This window comes from Dermacentor variabilis, chromosome 8 (assembly GCF_050947875.1).
Source record: "Dermacentor variabilis isolate Ectoservices chromosome 8, ASM5094787v1, whole genome shotgun sequence".
Classification (NCBI taxonomy): domain Eukaryota; kingdom Metazoa; phylum Arthropoda; class Arachnida; order Ixodida; family Ixodidae; genus Dermacentor; species Dermacentor variabilis.
In genome coordinates, this window is record NC_134575.1 from 107554796 (window position 1) to 107581570 (window position 26775).

At 44.8% G+C, this 26775-nt stretch overlaps 1 protein-coding gene across 1 annotated transcript; it reads right to left on the minus strand.

Annotated features, from left to right (window-relative positions):
* Positions 1 to 1410: 1410 nt before the first annotated feature.
* Positions 1411 to 2991, minus strand: LOC142591218 (uncharacterized). Its single transcript, XM_075703580.1, has 3 exons — positions 2886 to 2991; positions 2455 to 2619; positions 1411 to 1662 (listed from the first exon to the last, which is right to left on the minus strand). The coding sequence occupies exons 1-3, from the start codon at positions 2950 to 2952 to the stop codon at positions 1478 to 1480; spliced, it is 417 nt and encodes a 138-aa protein (XP_075559695.1). The 5' UTR covers positions 2953 to 2991; the 3' UTR covers positions 1411 to 1477.
* Between the last annotated feature and the right edge of the window lie 23784 nt (positions 2992 to 26775).

Below are 26775 nucleotides of genomic sequence, written 5' to 3' on the forward strand. Positions count from 1 at the left end.
CTATGAAGCCGATGAGGTTACAGAACTATCGTGGCACATTGGGCTAACACCCCATCTTTATTTTTCATTTATCAGCATCTCTTGGCTCCCTCGTATGTTGCATCTTGTTCGCACTCTCTCGGGTGGAGGGGGAAGCGTGATGAACCGCAGAAAGGAGCAATAGTGGTGCAAGAGGAAGACGAAGAATAAATGCAGTGTTCGGGCAGCCATGTTTATTCATGCCCGTAACCTTCTCCTTGCGTCACAGAGAGAGAGAGTGAGACGTATATAAAGTAGAGGGGAGCAGCCGGTCTTCGACACTCCTCTCGAGTTGTATGCACTGTTTCGCCATGAAATAGTGTAAATCCGGCGAGGTTTGGATTCCTATAAACTGAAAGATGGGCACACTGCTTTGGGGAACCGGTAAAGATATTCTTTTTCTAAGGACATGTGTGCATCGGGGGACAGAAACTGTCAGTATTTCTGCACTTATAAAAGTATGATTTCTGAAACCTAAGTAAGATACATTGTAACAAATGATGGCACAAGAACATGTGAGGCCACAAGCGTGAAGGTTAGATGAACTCACGTAGGACACATTCCTACCATGGTATCTGAACTATAGCATCGGCAGTTCTTTCTGGTAATTTTTGTACGAAACTCAATCGGAGCTTCCGCGGTGCCGTAGTTTCCGGCCTATTATGAACCCAGAAGTTTGCGCGATTTCTGGTCATAAACAGCTTCTGCAATAATATGCGGCATTTTCGTATTAAAAATGAAATCGATGAAATTTATTACTTAATATGACAATTACATCCCGACATCTGTAGCGATTGCAGCATAGAAAGGTTTCAGAATGATTTTAACTAAGCCGTCGTTGCCGCAAAGCATAGCGGTAATAATAAGCCTTAGCTGGCAGGGAGGTGAATATTGTGAGAAATGTTTCGTTTCCGCGTCCCCAAAGACGCTGTGCCCGCTACATGAGAAGGCAGGGAAAGGATAAATACAATTCACTAGTATAGCAGGGCTAAGAAGACGCCGCCCCCCGCTTTCCCCTGCAAATATCGTGCACCACTGACATCCTTCTCGGCAGTTCCTTGAACATTGCCTTCAACTGAAAACGCAGCGGGAAAGCAGGAAGTACTCCTGGTCGTTGTGGCACCGGCAGAGCATGGGCTCTGCACGAAGTTAAATGGGTCTATTGCTAGCTGTCAGTTCTCAAAGCAAGCCTTCTAAGTATGGGACTCCTGTTATTGGTCTTCTCTAAGTCTCCAAATAAGCAAACAGTTCTTTTACACAGTCCTGCAGTTTGCAGGAATGGATTTCTGGACAAAGACTGCGTGAAAGGGTCATGGGTGGGCTCAATAAATTTTGCCTTATTATGTGGTCGCAACTGTTATAGAACAAGCAAGAAAATCAGAGAAGCCACTATTTCAAAAAGAAAACGATGAGGCCGGCTTTATTCGAATTTATGGTGTCCATCTAATTTTCGATCTAATCAAACCCTGCCTCTAGGGTATGGAATGGGCCAGGGGTTGGGCTCGGGAATCGGGAATGGATGAGGCCAAGGCTGTGGCCAGGGCTGTGGCCAAGGCTGGGGCCAGGGTCGAGGCCAGGGAATAGTGGCTCGGCGCTGCCTCGTCTTGGCTTGCGCATCGGTGGAAATCTCCGCTTCCGGCAGGTCTGCATCAAAAGATGATCGATCTGTACGCTTTACTTGATGTTTCTCAGAGTAAGGTACACACAAATTGTTGCACTTTGAGCTTCATTGAATTCACGCAGCAGGTGGATCGAACATGAATCCGTAATTCTTGTATTAATTTACCAGCATATAAGTATATACCTGCAAGACTCGGAGAACATTAAACAGGCGTTTGATTGAAAATCTGTTTAAGAAAGGACAAACCCAAATGGAATGAAATATTTTGTAGCTACCTAAAGCGTAATGTATGAACCAACCAAGTGGACGACGACATTTTTTGGTACGAAAGTTCATCTACTTTCGAGGCTTCCTAAGAAGTGATTGGCAAAATTCGTCATTACTCCAGAAAGTAGTCCTCGATTGCTGAGCTAAAAAACTTTTTGCAATACACTGAAACCCTGGAGAAGATGAGGTGACTACACCCTTTGCTTGTCCTTGGCAGAAATGAATGTGCAGCCATCCCAAATGAAAGGCTGGGTTTGGTTTGGTTGTTCAACCAAAAATGACAAATACTAGGTTTGTATGATGAATTCATGTACAACTGCTTGGTTATGAACGATAACAGGCAAAAATCCAAAGAATACTGAAAGGTTTAAAATCAACTACACCAACTTACGCGCACAGCCATGTATGTAAGACAAAACTGACGGGTTGGTTCTCAAAGAATTCGTATCCAACCCCTTTCACGAAGTTGGATCTCACTAGCCTTTCATGGCCCGAGAATTCAGTGGGGATAACATGACCAAATTTACACTGCAGCGGCTTCGACTTACCTTTTAGCATGGACACCCTTGGTTCCGGCAAAAGCCAGGGCTGAGGCCAAGGCTGTGGCCATGGCCGAGGAAATGGATAAGGCCTGGGGTAGGGCCACGGTCGTGGAAGCCAAGGTTTCGGGTAGAGTGCACGAAGTTGGCTGACGTTTTCCACGGGCTCGACTTCTGCGTCAAGGCAACAAACGATTCGTACATTTAGAAGGTGCCTAAATGTGAATAAGGTGGGTCAGAATGCGCTTATTGAAAGTCGATTATCATTCATTGAGGCTGCGCAGTAGGTAATGAGGTAGCGTCATATAAATGTTTCTAAAAAGCAAACATTCTTTTATGCCAGCCACTGACATATTAGAGGCGCACGTTGATGCAATAACTCCTTTATTTGTTAGCTTCCGTTGTATAGTGAGACAGTCTGATATAAAGTACACACTCACCCTGTTCGGCAAAGCTGCACTGGACAGCCAGCGCCAGAGTGATGGCGATGACGAAGAAGGCCTTCATGGTCGCTCCGTTCGGTCCTGTGTCTGCTAAAACGAGCTGTTCACTCGATCTTTAAGTACTCAGTGCCTTCTTATCTAATCGCACTGACGAGATAACACTTGCACAGCGGGCGACAGATAGAGTAGGTGTGTTCAGTCTGGGAATACCTGATATGGCTCTGGCATGCGCTGAGATGGCTCGGATACTCGGGCTGCCGATAATAGGCATTGTCTCGTTCATTCAATTATGTCTAGCAATCTTGGTGGTATGGTGGTATGGGTGGTATGGGTGGTAAGCTGGTGGTATGGGGCTCCTGTCATCTTTCGGAAGAATCCTTCGAAATCTTTTTATTGCACTATGGGAACGTTCACGGAGTGTCGCTGCCTGCAACATGCGGTTGAAAAGGACTTTGTGCTTGCTATTTCCTCTTTGCTGCGGGATGTCTGTATTTTAATGACAGACAAAAGACTAAGGTGTGTGGAGGCCAGATAGTCGACAAACATTTTGATCACAGATATGTTTTCAATCAGCATTGAAGCTAATACTCACTGAATCATCAAAGATCATCAACGTGTGCTATCCCCACAAAACCTGCGTGAGTTGCACACCCACAAAGGCTTGGTCACCCAGAAACTTCCATGTGTTTGGAGACATGCCCTTGCGCATTTTACATGAAAAACAGCTTCCTCGAGAAAAATACATTCAAAATGAAGCAGAAAGCGATATTAGAATCGTGTTATTGTAGCGGCGCAACTGACGCCTCCAAAGCAGGCGTAGAAGATGGGCTCACGTGATGGTAGCGCGTATGACCTGAGTGGCCGTGGTGTCGGCCATTCTCAAGATCACCCTACATCATGGCTGGCTGGCCTAAATAAGCCGTGACTACGACGACTACCTCTTCGAGCCGCCTCCCGCGAATTGGTGACACCGCACGACCACGCCCAGCCATACCGGCGTCAGTGAGTCGACTCTATCAAGGCGGGAGAGTCGTGGTTTCACAAAGTCCGGCAGACGTCCCGTGGTTTTAAGGTGTCCGGGAATGACATGCCGGACATCCGATTCATTCATCTGGACAGCCACTTCCTTCTCAACAAGGCTTCAGGCTCCAGCTGCGTTCCAGGCTTTGAGAAGCTACAACATTGAGAAGTTGTACTATGCAAGTATTTTATAACTTCGATTTTCGATATCTGCGACTCTTCATGAAGACAACGGTCATCGCGTCCTGGGTCGTTTCTATGTTATGCAAGTCGACCAACCTTGTCGTTCTTTTCGCCTTTAAGCTTTGCTTTTTTCCGCCATTGATGCACTGCTTATATTGGCGTATGCGAGTAAGTGAACAAGAAGTAAACATCAGTTGACAAGTAGTTCAAGTGTCTCTCCGAAGACTTCGGGCCGGGGAAGTCCTTGAAGTTTCCTGTCACTTGACCTTCAGTCTCGGAAGACCACGTTCAATGGCTGAGTCCGGATATTGAGGGGTCTGCAGAGTATTAACATGATCTATTTTGAGGATGACCTGGGACGGGCACATTCGGTGAAAAATCCGCCAAGAGCTCTTGCGCAACTCTTTAGTTGCGAGGCCCAGTCAGGGGTCTATCGCTTCGTATTCCTTGGTAGAGAAATTTCTTGTTGTGTATTGCATATTGCTGTCTACAAATGTACTTCGGAACATTAAGAAATATACATCCTGCATAAATAAATGAAATCTGCGATGTGACGACTACCAGCATTGACTGCTGTATGCAAAAGAACACTTAGAAAGTCACTCCTGCACATTCTGCGTGAAAAGGCATTCAGTGCTTTTTACTAGTTTCATTTTCTCCTTACGCCAGCTAGAAATTTATTTTAAATTGAAGATAAGATAGGTTCATACTTAGATATAAAATGCTACGACCGACAGGAACGAAAAAAATGACCATTACAAGAACGAGCGCTGACTTTCTAGAAACGGTATACGTTTACGCGTAAAAAACAAGTGTGCGTATCGAGAACAGCATTAGAAACCAAGATTCCTTATAATATCATAATTTAGTTGTTTTGTTCAATGTATACCTGTGTGTTCCGACACACTATATTTAGATGAATGTCTGCTTTTGCTTTTTGGCTGTTCTGGGGCTGTTCTTCGAGGAATGAATGTTCACCAACTAGCCCAAGCACTTTTGTATTTGCTACGAAATGTGCCTCTATTGAATTGAATGTCGCGAGATAATTTCCATCCCTAAATATTTCTCAAATAAATATTGTATTCTGGGACCTTGCATGCAGAAACCGCATTGCTATTGCGAGGCGCACCGCAACGAGGACTCCCGAATCACGTCACCACCGGGTGTTCCCTGATATGCGCACAATGCACGGTACACGAGCATTTTCGTCTACCTCTCTCATCGGAAGGCCTCTATAGCGGTAGGGGTCAAATCCGTGAACTCGTGCTCAGCACAACATAATCATTTAGCTTCTGCGAGGTTTAAATTTCATAGTGTTGCTATTTTTAACACCTGTGTTCAGAAATCGGACCATGTATAAGATTATTTTGCCACTGGCACCTACTGCCTGCTCTGGCGACCTGACCTGTAGAGGACGTGCCATAGTGATATCCCAAATATTTAGTATGTCGCTATGATACGCGATGTATGTCCATACAATAGGGTTTTATGCGTATCATTTCTAGCTAGACAAAGCACATTGAATAGATTAGCGAGGGCGTTGTGCTGAGGGCATCTGCATAAGGGACGAATATCTCGACGCACATCAAAGCAGAGCAAACTCGCGCGGATAGAGTCGGGTGTGTTTTTTCCTAGCCACTCAAAGTATTCGCTTGAAGAGAAACTAAAGCGAAACACTAAACCTGTTTAGACTGCTAAAGTTGAGATTGAAACATTATTTTCATTATTTGCATAATTTTCGACAATATGTTAAATATTACTGCAATAAATAAAGGAAAGACTATCTTTTTTTCAAGGTAGTTTGCAGCGTCAAGAACTGCCGCGTAGCTGCACCATTTCTGCGTCAAAAGTTTCACGAAATTTTCTCCTGTCTGGGCAATTCCAGTACAGCAAAAGTTATAGAAACATGGCATATGAAGTAGTTGGTTCCTTGAGATTGCAGTGTCGTGTTTTCTGGAGAAACAAAGTTGACGTAAAGCCTTTGTAGCGATTTTGATAATCCGCTACGCCATGGCAAAGTGGCAAAATGTCAACGCATGAGGGCCACCTGTCTTTCGCTTCTACGTGGCTTCTGTCATCCCAAGCGTGTTCTCACACTAAGAGATGACCGTGTTAGCATGGAAGAAGCTTTATACGGTGCCTTTTGGAAACAGTATGTATTTTGTAAACAGATATTTTGAAGCAGACCACCTGTGTCCGTCTCATTATTGCTTTAAAAGGCGCCTTTCTTCGTACACAATGTGAAACATCATCGCATGAAGTATGTGGGGCTCTCGTACCGTGCGCTTGGGACAAGGTAACGACAACACAGTAGTCCACACAATCACAAGGGCATTTATTGCACCTTCCATAGACTAATGCCTGCCTAGCCGAGTTGCTATCCACCAAACATGCCGATGGGCGCCCGACAAATCGCGGAAGTGCGACGACCGGGTAGCGAGCGACTATGTTCGCCCATGCTGGACACCAACACCTGGTCGTTCGCGCATACGCGGTCACGCGAACGGTGGCGCGTTCTAACGAGGCCTCGCGAGACGGTCTCGCAGAAGCGTGGATCGCCGCACGCGCGGAACGTCCACGCCGCTTGTCGATTCCGAGTCAAAGAAGAAGAGCCTTCTCCTTTCTGCGCCCGAGTAACCCAGCTGTTAGGTGGCGTTAGCATAGCCACACTCGCGCCACCTCTCGCAATGCGCTTCAACCAGACCGACTGCCGCTGGCACCAAGCCCCGCGGAGAAGCCGGATTACAGGAGACGGGAGCTATGCAGGAAAACAACATATCAGGGGACGCGTGAGAGTCGCGCATCCCCACAAGTTTTGTTAGAAAACGCCAGAGGCAATTTGTGTTAGAAAGGGACTACAGGTAGTTAAAAAATTATGGATGCTTCCTCATGAAACCGCCATTTCTCATTGTGGCTGTTTTGAATAGTACGTCATGCACTTTATCCGAGGTTTACACGCGTCGACTTTTTGTGTCCTCCATACTCAACCTGGAACTTAGCGGAGAACACAGCAGCAAATGATATCCAGATACGTGTCACGGCACAACTCAGGTTTTTTTCCACTGAATGACTTCAAACCCATTCTTGTAGACACTGTGCACCAAGAAAAGCATTGACTATAAGGGAGATGGTATCCTGTAGAGACTTCGACATCACAGGCGTCGTTACCAGCCCTGGAACATTATTATGAAACCTCGTAGATCAGTACATTACACAGCACTAAGTGCGTGACAGTTACGCTCTTCAGCAATTCAGTTTCACTTTTCGGGGTAATTCTCTTGAATTCTTTAGAATGCAGAGCTTATCAGCGTGCGCTTTTTTACAGTGGCGAATATGTTATGAATTCCTGCAATGATGGGCTTGCTTTTTGAAACATTGGGATCAATAATCCTCTCTTTCGAATGAAGAACTTTTCAGGATTGTATTTATGTTTATTTGTCTAAATATTGCTTCGGGGTAACTTCAACAGGCATGCCTCGGTCGTAAAATCAATTCAGAGGAAGCCGCTTCATTGTTGAATCTTCACAATACTTTAAAGAAATTTCTAATGCACCTTCTGAATATAGTAGTAGTTTGTAGTAGTGATTATCAGCGTGCGAACAAAGAAATTGCACTTGAGCCAACGTTTCCACAAGGGGACTTGTGTTTGCCAGGGCAGCCTTTCTAGGCTACTCTTAATCCCATAATGTTGTTGCTGTTGCCTCAAAACATGGTTCGTACCCTAGAACGGGGATTGGCCACACTAGATAGATTGAAATGAACACCCAACAACATACCAAATGGGCGAACATTTAGAACGAATCATTTGGCAATTAATTGATAACACCGATTTTGTGAATACCTAGGCATCAACTAAATAAATAAAAATTAAATTAAATTGAGAAGTTCAATAAGCATAATAGGGAGATTTAGAATAGGGGCCCCAATAGCTTGGGGTCCCAAAGAGCTTTGCGGGTATTAGCGTTGGGGCACGCAAGAGTGAATAGTTTTAGAATAGGGCTTTGCGTTTGCTGATAGCGTCTTACGCTGACAGCACCACTACGGCGTCAAAGAAAAGCTATTAGAAATAATTAAATAAAATATACCATTTTATGAAAAGAATCGTAATTTTGACTTTAGTGTATTCGTGTTTCATTAAAATTTAGAGGTTATTCTGTAAGCAGCAAACAATTAGCTGCGCTTAGTTTTGAGTAACGAACTTTACGTGCCTTCACCAGCCAAGCTAAGTCGTGTTAAACCTAGGAGCCATAATATTGACATTTGCATTCGGAATCAACGCCGTCTAATGAATCAATCTTCATAACACACGCTAGTTGAGAGAAAGCGACAACCGTAGTCACTTCTCCTAGCTTGCGAACTTCACGCGTTACCATGAATCGAACTCAGTTTGGGGCTGGGTTAGAGCCGTCGCTTCGATGGGTGCCGCCATGTTTGTTTACGCAAATCTTTCGGGGCAACTTCTGGGGCTCTTGCTAGATCAGTGAAATAGCACGCCTGGCGCAAAACCTAAACGCAAGTTGCGTCTCGCGCATGTGCAGTGGCTTCGACGCTATTTCTTTAGGGCCCCAAAACGGTTGGGGCCCCTATTCTAAAACTTTCTAATAACAATAACAAGTTCGCTGCAGTAGCTTTACTGAAAGCAGGCTCCTATAAATACTTAGGTCTAACATTAACAAGCGACTTATCATGGAACTCGCACATACCCCTTTCCAGAAACTATGCCTTCTGCACCCCAAACTCAAGACTGCGCCGTCTAGTGTTAAACTACTCTCTTACTTTTCTTGCAAAACTTGAGTATGCAAAACTTGAGTATGCTCCCATAGTTGGGGACCCGCACACAAAAATTAACCTTAAGAACCTAGAACTAATTCACAGAATAACAGTACGATTTATTTACAGTAAATCTAAGGCTACTGATTCCCCCACTGCATTACTAACCGCAAACGGCACTGAACTATTGCAAACTCGAAGTAAGAAAAGTCGGCTAGAATTTCTTTCAACCTAATTAATCATATGCTAGCCTTAGAGACCGCAAGATACGCATCCTTTTTGATAAGTGGACCCACTTGGCACCAATACCCTCATCCTCTAACACCAATTTTCGCAAGGAGTGACACTTTTCGGTACTCTTTTTTTCCACAAACAATAGCTGACTGGAATAAACTAACTGAAACATATCCCCAGCGCCCGTGAGCTGTATACTATTTGTGTAAATAATGTTATTTCGTGTATTTAGTTGTATTGTAATCAAGTTTAAAATTTTCTTAATCGTCTAGCTTAATTATGCCAAGGAATTTGTGTGAAAAACGTGTTACTTGTTTCATCTTGTTCTGTGTATATGATCTTTTGTACCCTAGTAGCGTAACCTTCCAGATGCTTCAATGAACTTGTGCAGAGCACTAATCATCGAACCATGGTTTGTGCCAAATTGACAGACCCCAAAAGACAAAATTTTTGGTGTTGTAAGTGCTAAACCTAGTTTTATAGTTTGAAATTTGAGGAAGATTCTGCGAAAGGATGCCTACAATTTCCTGTGAACTTCGTTCTCGAGTTCGATCGTGGAGAGAAATTGCACGAGGCGTTCTAATGGATTGCTTTGGATTAGACAACATTAGCACAAGGCACAAGGTGGCTTTCTGTCAACTTCGGTTACCTTTACACTTTCACAACAGTACGAGAAACTAAAGGTCTTAGCAGGACGGGCAGCGCATAGTACTGCAAATTGATTGTACTTATCGTTCGTGCATACGACGCAGAATGCCATTCTAAGAAAAAGTGTCCGACGATTACGATACTCCCTAACGCGACATTTGAGCGCAGCTCGATTGGTGTTTTCATTTCGTAATATGTTGAGGCAAAGAATATAATATATCTGAGACTGAAAGCTCCAGGCCGATGAGCAGTGGGCCAGTGCCGTCACAGCCCTCGCAGAATGAGGGACAGTATGGGAACGCTGGCATGGCGAGTCAAATCGGAGCCAGCTGCGGAAGACGACGACGACGACGACGAAGGCGGAGAAGTGACACGAGCGCGTTCGCACGGTTACGCCAAGGGACGCCGACGCTCAACCCAGCAACGGGCACCTGAAAGTTGCGATATAAAAAGCATGCAGATCCAATGGACATCTTGTAATCTACGTGAAGCGAAGGTTTCATGAAGCGGCTAATCAAATGTTATAAATTTGCCCGTTTCATTGCTGCTTTTTCGACATAAACGAAAGTGGCCTCCACGCATCTACTGTATCGCATCCATACTACGCAATGTAACGCATGCGGCGATGATCTGGAAAGAAAACCCGCCTCCATTCCGCCTTGAGAAAATAGATGTACAGCACAGATGTACATTAGGCAAGTACCATAACCCTAACTGACGTTAGACGACGTTAGGCTAGCATCACCACCACACACGACGTACGGTACGCACGCACGCACGTGTGCGAAACTGCAGCATATATCCTCATTCCGCTAGGCCCTCCTCCAAGTGCAAGTGCTTTATTGAACTAATTGAATTCTTAAACTAAATAACATCACAAAATTCTTAATGTACGACTTGCGCACAAGGCGCGGACATAATAGCTTCGGACTGTAATTCGAATATACGGTACAACAAACTTATGTTACGTGGAAAATGAAAAACAAAGCCCTTTTCCAGCTGCCGTTTGAGGTCTGTCTGAGTGGCCGTGGCCACTAGGTGGCGGTACAGTTTTTTGGTGAGCACGAGCCCACGAAAAATTCTTACCAACTAGGGGCTAGCAGCTTCGCTGTAAAAGCAACTTGGTGTTGGCACATTAAAACTATATGTGTGACTGTGGATTAATCGTAAAAGCATCGTGCTGCTATGAGGAGCTTGTATCGCAACAGCAATTAAGAAATTGAAAATTTTCGAAGCTCGAGCTATTCGGCAAGACAGCAGCAGCGCCTGCCAAGAATCCGGGCAGCGCCAGCCACCACGGTCATAGAAATCCTGCAGGGTTCGCAAAGATAATTTCGACTGAAAGAAATTCGTTTTGAATGCTAGATTCGAAGGCCATCTGCGGGAACATTTGTTACGAAGGTTTCATTTCATGGATGCTGCATGTTTACCCGACAGCGCTAAGGGACCCCTGAGTCGCAGAAGATCCGGCGTCGGCGTCCCGCATCAACCGTCTTTTCGCGAAACATTATTCGGAAACGGGCATACCCAACCACTCTTCTATATACCACCAAAGTTGCTCATACATCGTCTTTCACTCTCCACAAATTCATTCCTCGGAATTTTGAGAATGGCAGCCCACAAACAAATTTCATGAAAAAAAAGAAACGACAGCACATACATTTTATGCTAGATCTTCTCAGCCTGAAATATTATAAGTGCGAAACAGTAACGGCAGATAGGCCCACGTATAAGGGGCTGCGTTTCTACCAGAAAGCTCGCCTTCGTGCATAGTGTTCGCCGCCAGCGTTTCCCTGTAAACATTACGGTTACATAAGCTGCAGTTGTCGGAAAGTGGGAAAAGCAGTGAGGAATATTTGAATGCTGTCGCGTTCCACTTTTAAAGACAAAGCTTAAGCGTCCTCCAAATTTTTTTTCTGTCACGGCCAATCTAAACTGCTATGTAGCCACAACGTCCTTTGAGAAGTTTAAGCTCCTGGCGCCATGTTTCTGTCTAGTTAGTATCAAAAGAAAAATATATGGCCTGCAGTGTTCTCCAATCGTGCATTGCCAACCAAATGCAAAAGAGTCGCTGGTATTATGCTACATACTACCGTTTACGGGAACCACAGGCTCAGACGTGACGTTCGGGGATGCGAATATTTTGACATTACAATTGATTATGTTCTGTGAGGCTGCTCATATAAACACGTACATTGGCCGCAATAGAATATCACTGAATAAATCCACGTATCGCAAAAGCTTTTGATTCATTGTTTGATTCACAATATGTCCAGGCCTGCGCTTACGATCACACCAGTATCATGCATGCGATGATGCATATATGGACGTGAAGACACTTAAATGGATGGATGGATGGATGAATGGATGGATGGATGGATGGATGGATGGATGGATGGATGGATGGATGGACGGATGGACGGATGGATGGATGGATGGATGGATGGATGGATGGATGGATGGATGGATGGATGGATGGATGGATGGATGGATGGATGGATGTCATGAGCGTCCCCTTTGGAAGGTGGCGGTGGGTGCGCCACCAGGCTCTCGCTATTGTACTGCCTAAAGTCCTACCTAGGTGAAAGAAGAAAAAAAACACGAACTCCCACAACCAAATTTTCTGACCCCCTATTGTGAAATTTGTTTTTGTACGTCTCCCTTTTTTTCGTTTCCCTACTTTCATCCACCAATCTTCCAATCGCTTCTTACTAATCTCTATTGCGGATATGTTTGCTATTCCCCTGCTCTCGCTGAACCCAAGGGCTTCAAGGAGGCCAATCGTGCCTAAATCGACCGCTGGGCAGATGTCTTCACATTCGAATAAAACATGCTCCATCATTTCCCTAGCATTACCACAGCAAGCAAATGCTTCTTATTCCTTCTTATGTCTCGCTTTATAGGTGCATGTTCTAAGGCATCCTGATCTCACTTCGAAAAGTAATGAGCTTCCCTTTGAGTTATCATAAATTATTCCTTTCCTGATTTCGTTTTTTCCTCTTACGTAGTTACTCATGGCAGGTTTCTTTTCCATTGGCGCCACCCATGAGCTAATGTCAGCCTTTGTGACTTTCCGCTTGACGTTCTTTGTTGCTGTGTTACTCACCCTACAGGCCGAATACTTGCTGTTAAGCTTCCTAGTTCTTTTTCTCCACTGTGAATCAATGTTTTTTCTGTACAGATACCACAACACTCTCCCAGCCCCTTCAGTTTCTTCCATATTCCTCAGTCGTGAGGCACCGTCAAAAGAGCGACATCTATTATGAAAAAAAGAAGCAGGAAGCTTAAGATATAGCCATACATAGATAGCCTATGATGAAGACGAGGGACATTTTATAGGTTTATAGGTTACAAAGGAAGAAACTGAGGCAAAAGGCAGTACACAACCTGACCAAGCCCTGCCTTTCATGTAGGAGAAAGCAATTTATTGCCACTAGGTGTCACAATGGGGAAAAAGTGGAGACCGAGGATGCAGGTTTTTAGAGCATTTACGCCATCTTGTCTATCTGTCTCTCTTGCCGACGCTCCGTACATCCTCAAATGTCATTTCGTGACAATATGGAAATATGTCAGATGAACACCTTTCAGCAAAAACTCGTGCTACAACTTCAAAATTACAGCTTAGTACAATGTCCTACACGAAACCAATACAAAGCAAATAGATCATCTATGTATTTCCATACGTAGAATGCCTGAAATTAAACACGAACATAGGAAGAAAGGAAAGAGAGATTGAAAGTCAAAATTAGAAAATATCACTTAAATACACTGTCATGAGCACACTTCCTAAAATGTTGTGGAATATGATCTAGACGTGAGAGTGCCAGAAGAGGTGAGTGACTGTTTAAGGATATTTACCATTCGATACATTTGTCAAACCAAACCAAATGTGACCGTGCCCTCAGAAATCTCTATCAAGCTGCTGGAAGGGGCATTACTATCAAGATAGTTGTACAAAACGCAAGCATGTCTGAATAACTGCAATGGCCAATGCAATAACATACAATAGCATACAATAGCACTACCTTATATATAGACTTATGCAGCAGCAAACAATAGCGTACACAAATAGTATAACAACAGCTCGATGATCTCAGTTCTCTGATATATGAAAAAAAAGTTAGTTTTCAGTTTCATTATGAATGATTCATAGCTTTTTACACTAATGTTTTGATAGAGCAAGTTCCAGTCGATACAGTACTATGCGATTGCAATATAATAGAAGTGGATGTACCATAGCGGGAGTGAAAAACACAAACACTCGACGGCGGTGTGACAAGGCAATAGGCGGTGAGATAAGTTTCGACTACAAACAATAGAAGAAACACTGAAACTAAAAAACAACTGTTCCCTTCGTTTTCTTTATCTAAGGAACGGGAATGCCAGGGACATAATGTTCAGGTTGTACTTGGCACAAAACGATCTTCGTGCTTAATTCGGACTCCAATAAGGGACGGATAGGTAAATGTAGGAGGTACCTAGTGAAAATTACGTTTGCCATTTCACGTGCATAATTTTCTCACAGATTAGGTAATCATTTTGAAGCGCTCGTGACTTCTCAAATGCTGTTTGCATAATCGCATGCTCCTAGTCTTTGCACTGCGATCTTGCTTTATGTAGCAACAGAACTGCTTGTTCGCCTAGTTGGTGCTTGCTAAAAGACATGTTTCTTGCCGCAAGCTAAAACACACGCAAAAGGAAGACACTTAGAGACACATTGTGTTCTGCCCTCAGGTAATCTTGTACACACACGATGCAGGCCTTGTTAGATAATCAGATCAAGCGACTTAAAGCAGCACGGTTCCCTGAGGGGTTGGTGACATCAGTCACCGTAACCCTTTTACGGAACGTTAAAGGTGCCAGCGCCACAAGGGAGGAAGAACGTGCCAGAGCCGTAAGACCTGCAGTCTCCCATAACCTCAAGAAGGTGGCAGGTGGGTATGGCGTACCAATTGCCTTTTCTGCTTCCGCCAAACTGGTTCGACTCTGCTCGAGAACCACTCGCGAGTAGACCGGTTGGCAAGGCTGTGGCAAGAAACATGGCGCTTCTTACGGGAAATGCGCCACGGGGGTGGTGTACGAAATTCCCCTTGGATGCGACAGGTCCTACATCGGACAGACTGGACGCTTCATAAATGAACGAGCCAGGTAACACGACCTAAATATAATGAAAGATCTCGTGGCACATTTGCCGGCGCTCTGCAAGGCCTGCATGGGCAAACCACATTTCCATGATATTAGAATTCTTGGTAGAAGCAGAAATCAGACAGCACGGGAGCTAACGGAAGCTTATTATATAAAAAGAAAGGTTCTAGATACATTAACGATACATTTGTCTTGTTCTGTAAACCGGAAACGGGATTGTTCGACCGCTGAATAACATAGGTTCGAGAACAGCCTGCGAATGCGCGTATGTGCATATATATTCCTGGGTTACCGCCAAAACTAAATCAGTTGGCAGTGCCGCCGGTGTTGTCTTCTATGTGTCTTCCTTTTGTGTGTGTTTTAACTTGCGGCAAAAAACATGTATTTTTACTTTATGTACTGTGACTTTATTTCACCAAATATGTAGGCGACAACATGTACCAATTCAATTCGTCGCGCTGTGTTTACTGATATATTTTGTAATATTTTTCGAGTACTTTCCATGCTGCTAATTTTACTTTTGCAATTCTGGCATTTGGTTTGAACTGAACAGTTGTTAACTGTTTGACGATATCTACACTCACTTTCATTCCAAGTAAGGAGAACCCGTGTGGCCGAATGTTCGTTGTCAAATCAAGGTGCATTTATGAAAAAGGGGCCGAGACCCCCTCAGGCATTGCCCACCTATCGTATCGACTTGCGGCTGGAATGCGTGAGTAAATAAATAAACAAGTGAATAAATAATTAAATGAGTAGATACATAAGTTGCAACATTTTTTACGTATTCATGATTACATACTCCAATATTACATTTTCATAAAAGTTAGTATAAAGAAAACAGCTGAATGCTAATAATGTACAGCTGACATTTTATTAGCCGAATCAGAACGTGAGGACAAGAGGAAGCGTTACATATCGTGGGAACTAAGACCCGTACTTATCTGTCTTGGAGTGTACTAGAGACCATTCTGATAAAATGAGAATGCATTCGCGTATTTGCTCACGATTTTCGCATAATTTTCTAATAAAATATGCATATTTGATGAGGACTCTTTTATATTTTCGCACGAACCTTACCACAACCATATGGAGATATATGGGTCTTTTATGCCAGGGAACTCCTCTAAATTATGTTGCGCTCTTAACGCTGAAATGACCTGCATAATGTTGTGACATTCCCTCAGCTTTGGCCATGTTTAGCTCAGTGCGTCTCTATACCATCTACCATGAGTATTCGTTAGCTATGCTTTGCAGAGGTCTCGAGTTTAGCTTCGTTTTGTAGAAAGTGTCAAAATAAGACAGAAAACAGCAGTGCAGTGGAGATATGGCTTTCTTTCGGCAATAGCTCCACTGGACACGGCATACGTGGTTGACTGATAAAGAAACAATAAGAATTTGGCATTTTGGTTACGTAACTAGTTTACGCGAGTTCCAGAATTGAAACTGGTCTGTTCGTGAGGCATGTCCACCTAAACTCGACAGTAAAACTACTTTGAAGACATTTATCAGCGATGGCCGACGGTGTCATTCTCTTATCGACAGTGACATTGCGCGCATGTTTGTCCAACTCTTTTTTGTCCTTCGTGTAAACAGTATACAGCGCAGCAAGAAGAACGATGTTGAAGAAGTTATTTGATGTGGTTAAATGTGAGAGTCTGTGGCGAAGTGATCGAGTGTGACCGTAGTCGTTCTGCCCGTGTAGTGTTTAGTGGACTTCGCCTACCACCAATGCTGATCGGTGTTGCCCAATAGTTTTGTCGAAGGGGAAGCGGTTTGTGTGGATGTCGTCGCCGCTTTTGCCAGTTCCTGGGTGACGCCTGTGCCAGTGATTGATAGCGTTGCTCAGTAGCTTTGTGGAAATCGATGTAACTTACGTGGATGTCGTCACCTCTTATGACAGTGCTTTAATTATGGGTGGTCACGCTGCCTTTAGAAGCGCGTACGAGCGCGAGAAACTTCACCGGTTTATGTGTAAGGAACGTGCAGGTGCCGAAATGTTCGCTAGAAAATCAACCAGCATCAAGTAAAGTCTGCGTTTTGCGGTTGTGCGAGCTTATACTCGTGCGAGCAGCAAAACTACAAAAAATCCGTTATAATGTCAGTTCCATAAAGTTAGCTTTCCCGTTATATACTACCGTTAAACGGTGAAGCACATGCAATCTATTGCAGTGAAGTGTATGATAGCGTGGATAGGGGCCACTGCGTTACTGTGGAGATTTTCTTGTTTTCGGGTCATAACCATGCGCTTTTAGAAGGCGTAATCAAACAGGAATTACGGTCGAAGCGCATGGCACGAACCCTGCCGATGCATCACTTGTCAAAAAAAACTAAACAAATTGGAGAGGGTTACGCCGAAAGCCTTGACTTTTGTGTGACCAAAGCAGTTCCAAGGATATTCTAGCATTGTCAGAGCTGCTGCCTTATTTATGATTATTTAAGCAAATGCATGTATTGTGCACCAACCTTAGCGCTAATTCTGATGTACTTTAATCATATAGCTGTAATGACACGTGGAAAATATATAATTTGTGTCATGCGGTGTTGTTTATAAGCTTTATGAAACATCGTTCCAGCGCACAATTGAACAAGGTCGAGAAGAGAAAGACAACACGAACGCCGGTGTTGTTTCTCTTCTCGTCCTTGTTCAATTGTGCGCTGGAACGATGTTTCATAATGCTAATCATAACCAACTAGCCCAGCTATCCATACTTAGTGTTCGTAAGCTGCCACTTTCACATAGTAATGTGTACACTGGCCGGAACAGTTGATGCATCCTCCTTATGGAACATGGTAACTCCTCGAAAGGTGAACCACCTGTCAAGCCATTCTCGTCCTTGAGGTTCTGCGCAAGATTTCACAAACATGGGGATGGTTATGATACACAAAGAGTATCTGAGCCGTAACATATCCAGATGCATGCACAGGAGGGCGGGAATCCGCCATCTACCTCTTTAACTCAGGTTGAATGTGTCTACTTGAATAATATGTAACACACGTTGGGTTTTCGGTTTTTTTTATTGTTAGTTTAGTTAGTTTGTTCCCCATTTTTAGGTTTTGGTGTGTGTTGCTGTGTATGTGTTGCGAGACAGCTGTTGAGCCTCAACGGTTTATTTCGCAGCTCACGCGCTGAAGATGACGCTCGCCATGATGATGAATACATACAGATGAAGAAGATGAAAGGGTAATATAATGCTCACACAATTTCCCCCGCGTGTGGAAGCGGCGAACCTGGCCGCTAGTTATGGCGGGAAACGCCGTATGAAAGGCTTTAAACGCGAAACATGCACAATCTTTGTGGCACGGCAGCGGCCCTCCAAAGGCGGAACAACTGGAGTGACACGATAGTTCACTGGCGAAGTCTGTTCCCGAACAATGTAGGACCCGATAAGACGGGACGGAAATTTCTCGCACATTCCAGGAGCGCCAACTGGGGTCCACAGTAACACTTCGTCTCCAGGGTGGAAGGAAACGACACGGTGAGATGCATCATAGCGAATTTTTCGGTCTTGTTGACTGGCGTTGTTGTTGAGGCGGGCACGTTCGCGACAGCGGGCAATGCGCGAAACGAACTGCTCACACACTGATGTGGACGAAGGCACGGGGACACCGAAGAAAGAAACGTCGAGGATATTGAGCGGTTGGCGACCATACACAAGGAAAAAGGGCGAGTACCCCGTAGTGCGTTGGATGGCCGTGTTGTATGCGAAAGTGACGAATGGTAGAATGACATCCCAATTGGTGTGGCCATGGTTGATGTACATAGATATCATGTCGGACAGCGTGCGATGAAAGCGCTCTGTGAGACCATTAGTTTGAGGGTGGTATCTAGAAGTCGTTTTATGGATGGTATTGCACGCACGGAGAACATCGTCGAGAAGTTTAGAGAGAAAGTCCTGCCGCGGTCACTGAAAAGGACACGTGGGGCTCCGTGCCGTAAAAAGATGGCTTCCAAGAAAAAGGCTGCAACCTCCGCTGCGGATCCCGAAGACAGTGCGGCTGTTTCAGCGTACCGTGTCAAGTGGTCTACAGCGGTGACGATCCATCGTTTACCGCCAGTGGTTAAGGGTAGCGGTCCATAGAGGTCGATACCAACGACTGCGAAAGAAGCTTCAGGACATGGAACAGGTTGGAGCAGTCCAGCCAGAGGTGAGGTCAGTCGTTTGCGGTGTTCGCAGAGCGAACAGGAAGCCACGTATTTCGCTGCGCTGGTTGCAAGTCCAGGCCAAGAGAAGAGGCTGCAAATTCGCTCATAGGTTTAATGGAAACCAAAGTGACCGGCAGTGGGATCGTCATGAAAGGTCTCCAATATCTGGGCCCGAAGTGATCGGGGAACGACAGGAACCCAACGGTGTCCTTTGGGATGTAACACGTACCGGTATAATATCGAATTTTCGATCATAAAGTTGTTCAACTGCCGACGGATCCGAGCGTTCGGTGTGCGAGATAATCCTCGAATACGTTCCATAACGGAGCGGCAGTAGGAGTCATTACGTTGGCTAGAGGCAAACGTATGAGAATGGCTGGATGGGAGCCGGTCGAGAGCAACGAGCCAAGGGAATGCAGGCGACACGCCCTGCGGTTTGCTCACGAAAGGCGGTAAGCAAGCAGCGTTTGAAGACGGTGGTAGGGGACAACGAGAAAGAGCATCGGCATCCTGGTGTTTCTTTGCAGACTTGCAGGTGACGTCGAAGTCGTATTCTTGTAAACGAAGTTTCCAACGGCCGAGACGCCCCGTTAAATTCTTTAGCGTCACCAACCAGCACAAGGCGTGGTGGTCAGTAACGGCCGTGCAGATAAGGCCGAAATTTTTGGACGGACAAACCAACGGCGAGACACTCTTGCTCGGTAATCGTAAAATTTTTCTCTGCAGCTGTTAGCATGCGACTTGCGTATGCAACCACACGTTCTTCAGAATTTTGCGGACGTTGCAGAAGAACAGCGCCGATACCGTGTCCGCTGGCGTCAGTACGTAGAAAAGGAGGTGCGGTGTTGTCGAAATGACAAAGCACAGGTTCGGACGTGAGGGCACGCTTGAGGGCGTCGAAAGCAGTTTGGCATTCGTCCGACCATACGTAGGGAGCTCCAGAAGGAAGGAGTTGATGGGGCGGCGCCACAATGGTGGCAAAGTTACGTATGAAGCGCCGGAAATACGAAGCCAGGCCAAGGAAGCTACGCAAGTCTTTGGCGCGTTGAGGCCTGGGGAAGCGGAGGACAGCGGTAATCTTGTCGGGGTCGGGTCGATGGCCCTCCTTGCTGACAAGGTGTCCGAGCGCTTTAATGGTTTTGCTGGCGAAGCGGCACTTCTTTGTATTCAGCTGAAGGCCAGCAGCTGAGAGGCATGTCAACACTTCGTCGAGGCGCTGCAAGTGCTGATGGAAGGTCGACAAAAATATGATGTCGTCAAGGTAGCATAAGCAAGTCTTCCAATTTAGGCCCCGCAGTACGGTGTCAATCATCCGCTAAAATGTGGCGGGAGCATTACACAGGCCGAACGGCATTACATTAAATTCATAAAGTCCATCGGGTGTGGCAAAGGCGGTTTTCTCCTTGTCTGCTTCGTGCATGGGTATCTGCCAGTATCCGGAGCGTAGATCAAGGCTGGAGAAATACTCCGCGCCTTGTAATGAATCTAACGCATCATAGATTCGGGGCAGTGTGTATACATCTTTGCGGGTTATTTTGTTCAAGGCGCGGTAGTCTACGCAAAAACGCACTGAGCCGTCTTTCTTACGCACCAAAACGACAGGTGACGATCAAGGGCTTGATGATGGGTGGATTATGCTACGTTTCAGCATGTCGGTACCGTGGGTATCGATGATCTGGCGTTCAGCGGAAGAAACGCGATATGGCCGCCGGCGCACGATGGAAGTTCCATCTGTGTGTATGCGATGAACCGTCGCAGAAGTCTGTTCCAGAAGAGGAGGGTGTACGTCGGAGTCTTTATGCTTGGATAACAACGCCAGTAACTCCCCCGTCTGCTGTGGCGTTAAATCGGAGCTGATGGTACTAGCGAGAACAGAAGCAGGGACCGGATCCATAGCTCTGGGCGGCTGTGAATTAGCAGTAGTCGAGGTAAGCACAGAGACAGGCTGTGTGTCCAAGACGCACATGAGAGCGACGCCTTTAGAAAGCAGAACTGGCTCATTGGTTGTGTTGAGTACAGCCAAAGTGGCCGTGCCGTTGGTAAAGCGAACAAGTCTGGGTGCCAAAGCAATCCCTCTGGATAAGCAACGGGCTGACGGTACAACTAAAACGTCACCATCGGCGATGTCAGAGTTAACTACAAGGAGCTCGTACAAAAAAAAGTATTGAGAGGTTATTGAAGTATCGTTGGTCAATGTTGAGTTTTTTATTGAGGAATTATTGAGTTTGTTGGAGGATCGTTGGGTTGAGTGTTGAGGGCTCTTGAATATTGGCCACTGAAATTTAATTGAAACACCATTGGGTATCTCAATGTTGAATAATAGTTAAGTTACCATTGAAAGTCCATTGTACTTAGACGGCCCGTTGTGTTTGTTTTGTTGAATGGTTGTTGGGTTACCATTGATTCTGTGTTGAACTGGCGTGGTAGTTCTGTTGACTTGTTGCTTAGTTATTATTGCCACAGCACTGAAAAGTACGTTGTGGTCCAGTTGAGATGGCATTGAGATTTCAGAAGTCGCCATTGAAATATGATTGACGTTTCGTTAGCCTAGTGGATTTTTATTCATAGATTGAAATTGATTTGCTGTTCACACTTGCATGCCCCGGTGCCTGCTCATAACTTTCCCAAACACAAAAAAAGCAAAGGAGACTGATCAATTTGGAGTACCTTTATTTACACTAAAGATGCGTGCACATGAAACATTGTTACAGTACATAAGACACCACTACATCGAACCTGGAGACATAGGCTAGTACCTACAGCACTCTAGCAGTGTAAATACATCTGAAAAAACCTATACATATGAATTCGATCAAAACGATCATTGTGGTCTTCACTTTCGACTTAAGTTTATGACTAGAAGGCAAAGCGACTCAAAAGGCAGGGCTTAAGCATACCGTTGTAACAACCAACTTTGAACACATGAACACTCGAAGCTGCTTGCGCGTGAATACACAAAATACATCTGAATATGTTACATTAAAATGTTTCGCACACTAACACATCACCGGAAGAGCTACGGCTGACTGCGAGAAGGCAAAATAACAGATTTCAAACAATGACTTCACGTAAATATATACAAGCTTTAGCACACGTCTTTCACCGCGATTAAAACTTAATGAAGTACTAAAGTAGACTTGCCCGAGCTTGTCGTCTTCGAGCTGTATATATTTTCATGTTTGCCAATTATATTATAAAATAACATCACTCAACTTAGCTATTAATTGACGAGACATCGTTTAGAAAGTTGTTGGGCATGGTGAACATCTGAATCATATATTTCTGACGAGCCAGGTTTGCTTTCTTCAGAAGTAAACTTGTAAAACTTTTGTGTAATGAAAGCAGCTTACCTCCCTGGTACAAGTTAAGAACAAACAGTACATCATTTGATTATGTTAATTTGGGGTACATGAGGGTTTGTTGGTGGCATTTCCTCAATTTAGTGAGCTCATTTTCAGGTAATTATTCTGGACTTGCAGAGCTAATTAGAGCACTTTTTGGGGCCTTTTTCCCTATACCCAGTAACTAAGTGGTACCTCAGTCAATAAAGAGATAAGGCAAGGCTAATACCTTGAACGATAAGAGAAAAAAATAATTATTTAGCACAGAAAATTGGTAGTAAGACACAGCTAACAAGACCAAACAGCCAAATAAATGGTCACTAGCACTTGCAGTATCAAGTACTCCAGAAATAGTCATAAAGGATGAGAAAAGGTTCCAATGTCTGGACAGCCAGATTGGAGAGACAGTGAAAAACGCAAATAAATGCGTATACGAAACACCAATGACCTCAATTGCGCAGGTAAAATGCTATTAAAATGCTACCAAAATTTTATTGCATAAAATACATAAAAGTTGCATAAAAATTGGGACAAAGCAGTAACAAAGACGGAGGGAGATACATCACCCGTGTTGAAAAAGAATTACAAGTGAAATACATGCATATTTAAGCTCACAACAATTTTTCTCTAACATATACAAGAACACATGCACTTACCGCATAAAAAAGGTTCCTGCGCCTGGAGAATGCAGCACAATACAAAGCAGCGTCATGAAAACTGAAAAGTAGAGCTTAGTATGTTTAAAAACTACGAATGCTTGCATACCTACAAACAGGCATGTGACATGTCATGCCTTGAATGGATGAAATTCATAAATCTTACACACAAAGAAAGTTACGATCACTCTTATTGGCTTCATCAGGGAACTCCTTGAAGTTGAACGAGAAAAATGTACATCAGTGTTAAAAACAAAGAGAAGATAATACCCTATAGCGTTCTTCCTGAAATAAACAGCGCAAATAACTTCATGTATCAATTCTATGGACACTTCGCCAATTCGGTGTACATTTATTTTTGACAACCATCCAAACAGAGACGAGAAGGATGAATTAAGATTGGAACACACATGAAAGCTGACTCAACTAGACGTTTATTCGTGAAGACGAAGATTTTAAGCACACTGGCCAACTTCACAAAGAAAAGGCCATGGATGTGCAGCAGAAACAGCCCGGCACAACAAAAAGGACCGAAAGACGTCCTGTAGAATAAACATGTGCGTCAAAAACTAACAAAAACACGAAAACTGAGAGGTTTGTCCTGTACGTGACATTAACGAGAAGTTAATCCCTCCACTTATCACTTCGCACTACAATCCAAGATCATGTTAACGAGAAGTACTGCAGGAACTCTTTCCCACTAAGGGTCACAGTAATCTTGCTTATGAATTTTTCTTCGTGATCAATAAATAATGTTTCCATAAGTCCTCTTGTGTTCTGGTCCTTGTGATGAAACAATCATTCTTTCTGCTCTATACCGCAACACTAGAGGAGTTCCAGAAGCAATATTTATTAATCACAAACTAAACAAGTGCATAACCAAGTTATCTGTTGCCCTTAGTGGGAAAAAGTTGCAGTTCTCAAAAGAGTATTTGTCGTTGGGTAGTACCACTTATCGGAAGAATCTTTCGGTTTTTCGAAACATTTGTCCGATAGTTCTCGTTTTTCACGCACGTTTATTCTACATGACACGGCTTCTTCATATTTATTTTGTCGCACGTGGCTGTTTCTGCCACGCATGCACGGCTTTTTACCTTTGTCAAGTTGACGAGTGTCTTTAATACCTCTGTCATCAAAAGTAAACGTTTAGTTGAGCTTGCGCTCGTGTGTGCTCCTACCTATTTCGTCGTCCGTCGTCCGACTCTGTTCGTGCTGCTGTTTACAGTACGCACGTATCACTTGGTTAGGCTGATAAACATTCTCACAAACAAAACTAAATGCCTCCCCTCAAAAGGTAGCCCATCCTTTACTACTAAAGGCCAGAGCAAATCGAAAGTAAGCCTTCACAGCGTCCATGCGGCAGCTAGTACACCACACAGCAGCACAAAAAATAGTTAACATTCCCACTTGATGGAGAGTGGCAACAGAGATGCGAGCTTGCGAGATAATCAGCCCTATATCAACGGGTGTCTCTTGCACGACGCCAAGCTGCTCTTGACGTAGAACACTTTAGCATCTGGGCATTTGCTGAATGTGTAACCTACGAGAAGGGAATGCGGACAGAAAATGAGATTACGTGGATTAAGAATCTGCCACACACTGCACGTAACTACGCACGAAATAGAAGTACACACTATACTGGCAAGTAAAAATTTGCAACTCCTTACGATTGCCGTCGAGAAAAGGAAGAAATGGGTTGCTACGGTAAATGTTGGCTAAAACACGCACAGGGATATTTCACTGCAGGGGAAAATATTCCCGGCTCTCTCGCAAACCAAAGACCACGCGACAGTGCATAGCCGATACCAAGCAGATATCGAACCTTTGGGTAGAAGTCCAGCAGAAGGAATGACCTAAAGATACGCCGAGAGCGATGCGAGCGTGAGCGTGCCTGTATGAGTAAAAACATGTACCGCTTCTTTGAAGCTAGCCGCTCCGGCGTGGCTCCGATCACCGCACGCGATTTGTGTGCAGAAAGTCGCGTACACGCCCTTCGGCGTTTTGCGCGGTAGCGTCTGCGCAGTGAGCTAGCTTCATGCAGCGTCATCGCCGCACAAACGGTGCTCGAGGGCGACGCTTAACTCCAGGCGACAATGCGCCGATTGGCGCTCCTTTCGCTTCTGCAAGCAACACACATTCCGATCGGTTCAACTCAAAGAGGCAGCAGAGAACGGTGGCATGTTTCGGTTATCGCCTATTGTAGAGTACGCCTTCAACGGCAACCCGCCGCGCTAGATGAAGATGCTTACTGCGGTAGCTTTGGCGGTGATAGGCGATAAGGTGAGCCCGTTGGCAGCTGTGTTATTTGCCGACGTCGTCACCACATCTCTGTTCATTTTCGCTGTGTATCCATGTGCCCGAACGCTACCTTGACGTCTGTAGCGCCATCTAGAAATAAAAATTACTACTAATTTGGCTATTTTTACAAAAGTAACGCTTCCAAAATACCTTGTAGCGCCTTTGCAGATGACGAGGTGACAAGTAAGGCATGATAACAGTCCGCTACCTGTATTTCTTTCATTTCCCTTTGGTGTGCTTCTCTTGGACTGAACATACGAGACCTGCAGGCTTGGGAGATGACAGGACGACAGTTCGGCGGGGCTCAGATAAATCTCGTGCTTCTTGCAAAGCGAGAGTCGGCAGCAGCCGCAGATACAGCGATTGGCTGTGGTAATGTTTCGGCTGTTGCTGATTCCGAAGCTATTTGAAGTCAATGGTTATAGTGGCTGCGCTCTGCGATCTCAAAGCGCGTTCGTTCTTTGATCTCTATAGTACCACGGACATTGGACAAAAAAACTATAGTTGCTTTACGGACAGAGGGTACGTGGCAGGAAATTCGAAGACCTCACACGTGTATGTTTGTAGCGTGTGCGTGCTCGCATCCTACGGTTCCCACAGCGCGTCCGATGCTCGAAGGTAGCGTAGTCGCGTGTCGGCGCCTGTCTTATCGCCGGCCGCGCTGCCGCCGTGTCCACTTTTGGGGAACTCCACATGCGCGTAGTCACCGTGTTTGCAAGTGAATTTCGCATTCTTCTGCTCCCCGAAACGCGCTCATTTTGGATCGTACCAATGGCTATGTCATCTAGTGTATGTTAAAACGACGATGGCATCTGTACACCGGCGAAGAAATAAATCGTTATGAACTTGGGCGGTCATGAATCTAGTCTAACGTTGCAGTTTTTACGTAGCGAAAGCGGCTACGAAAGTGGGGCGGTCCCGGAGATAGGCGCTTCAAAGCGCCAGCTGTAGCGACAGCACGAAGAAGTGCCACGCGGCGCACGCGCCAAGCATATCAGAGCTTACTGGCTTTCGTATGAGGAGTATGCGCGCTCGTGGCCTATTGGTTAGAGTACCGGGCTCGATGGCCGACGTTCGATTCCACCCCATCGGTCACACATTATTTTCTTTTAATGAAAGCGAGGCGAAAGGAGAACCTACCTGCCGCAAAGTGATCGGAATGAGGTTGGAACGCTTCGCAATAAATTTTTGGAATGTCTTCATATGCGAGTCCTAATTATTGTATACTGGACTCAACTGCTACACAACAAAAGAACAACTAGAAAAGTCAACACAAATTACCCAATAAATTGTTTATTGAGAACACTCAACGGTAATATTGTTGTGCAAGGGTTGAGTGAACTCAATCGCTCTTGAAAATTTGTTGAAGTCCGTTGTTTCAACAATTGCCCAACAATATATCAATGGTTAATCAACAGTCATTCTTGTACGGGAGTTCGCCACCAGGG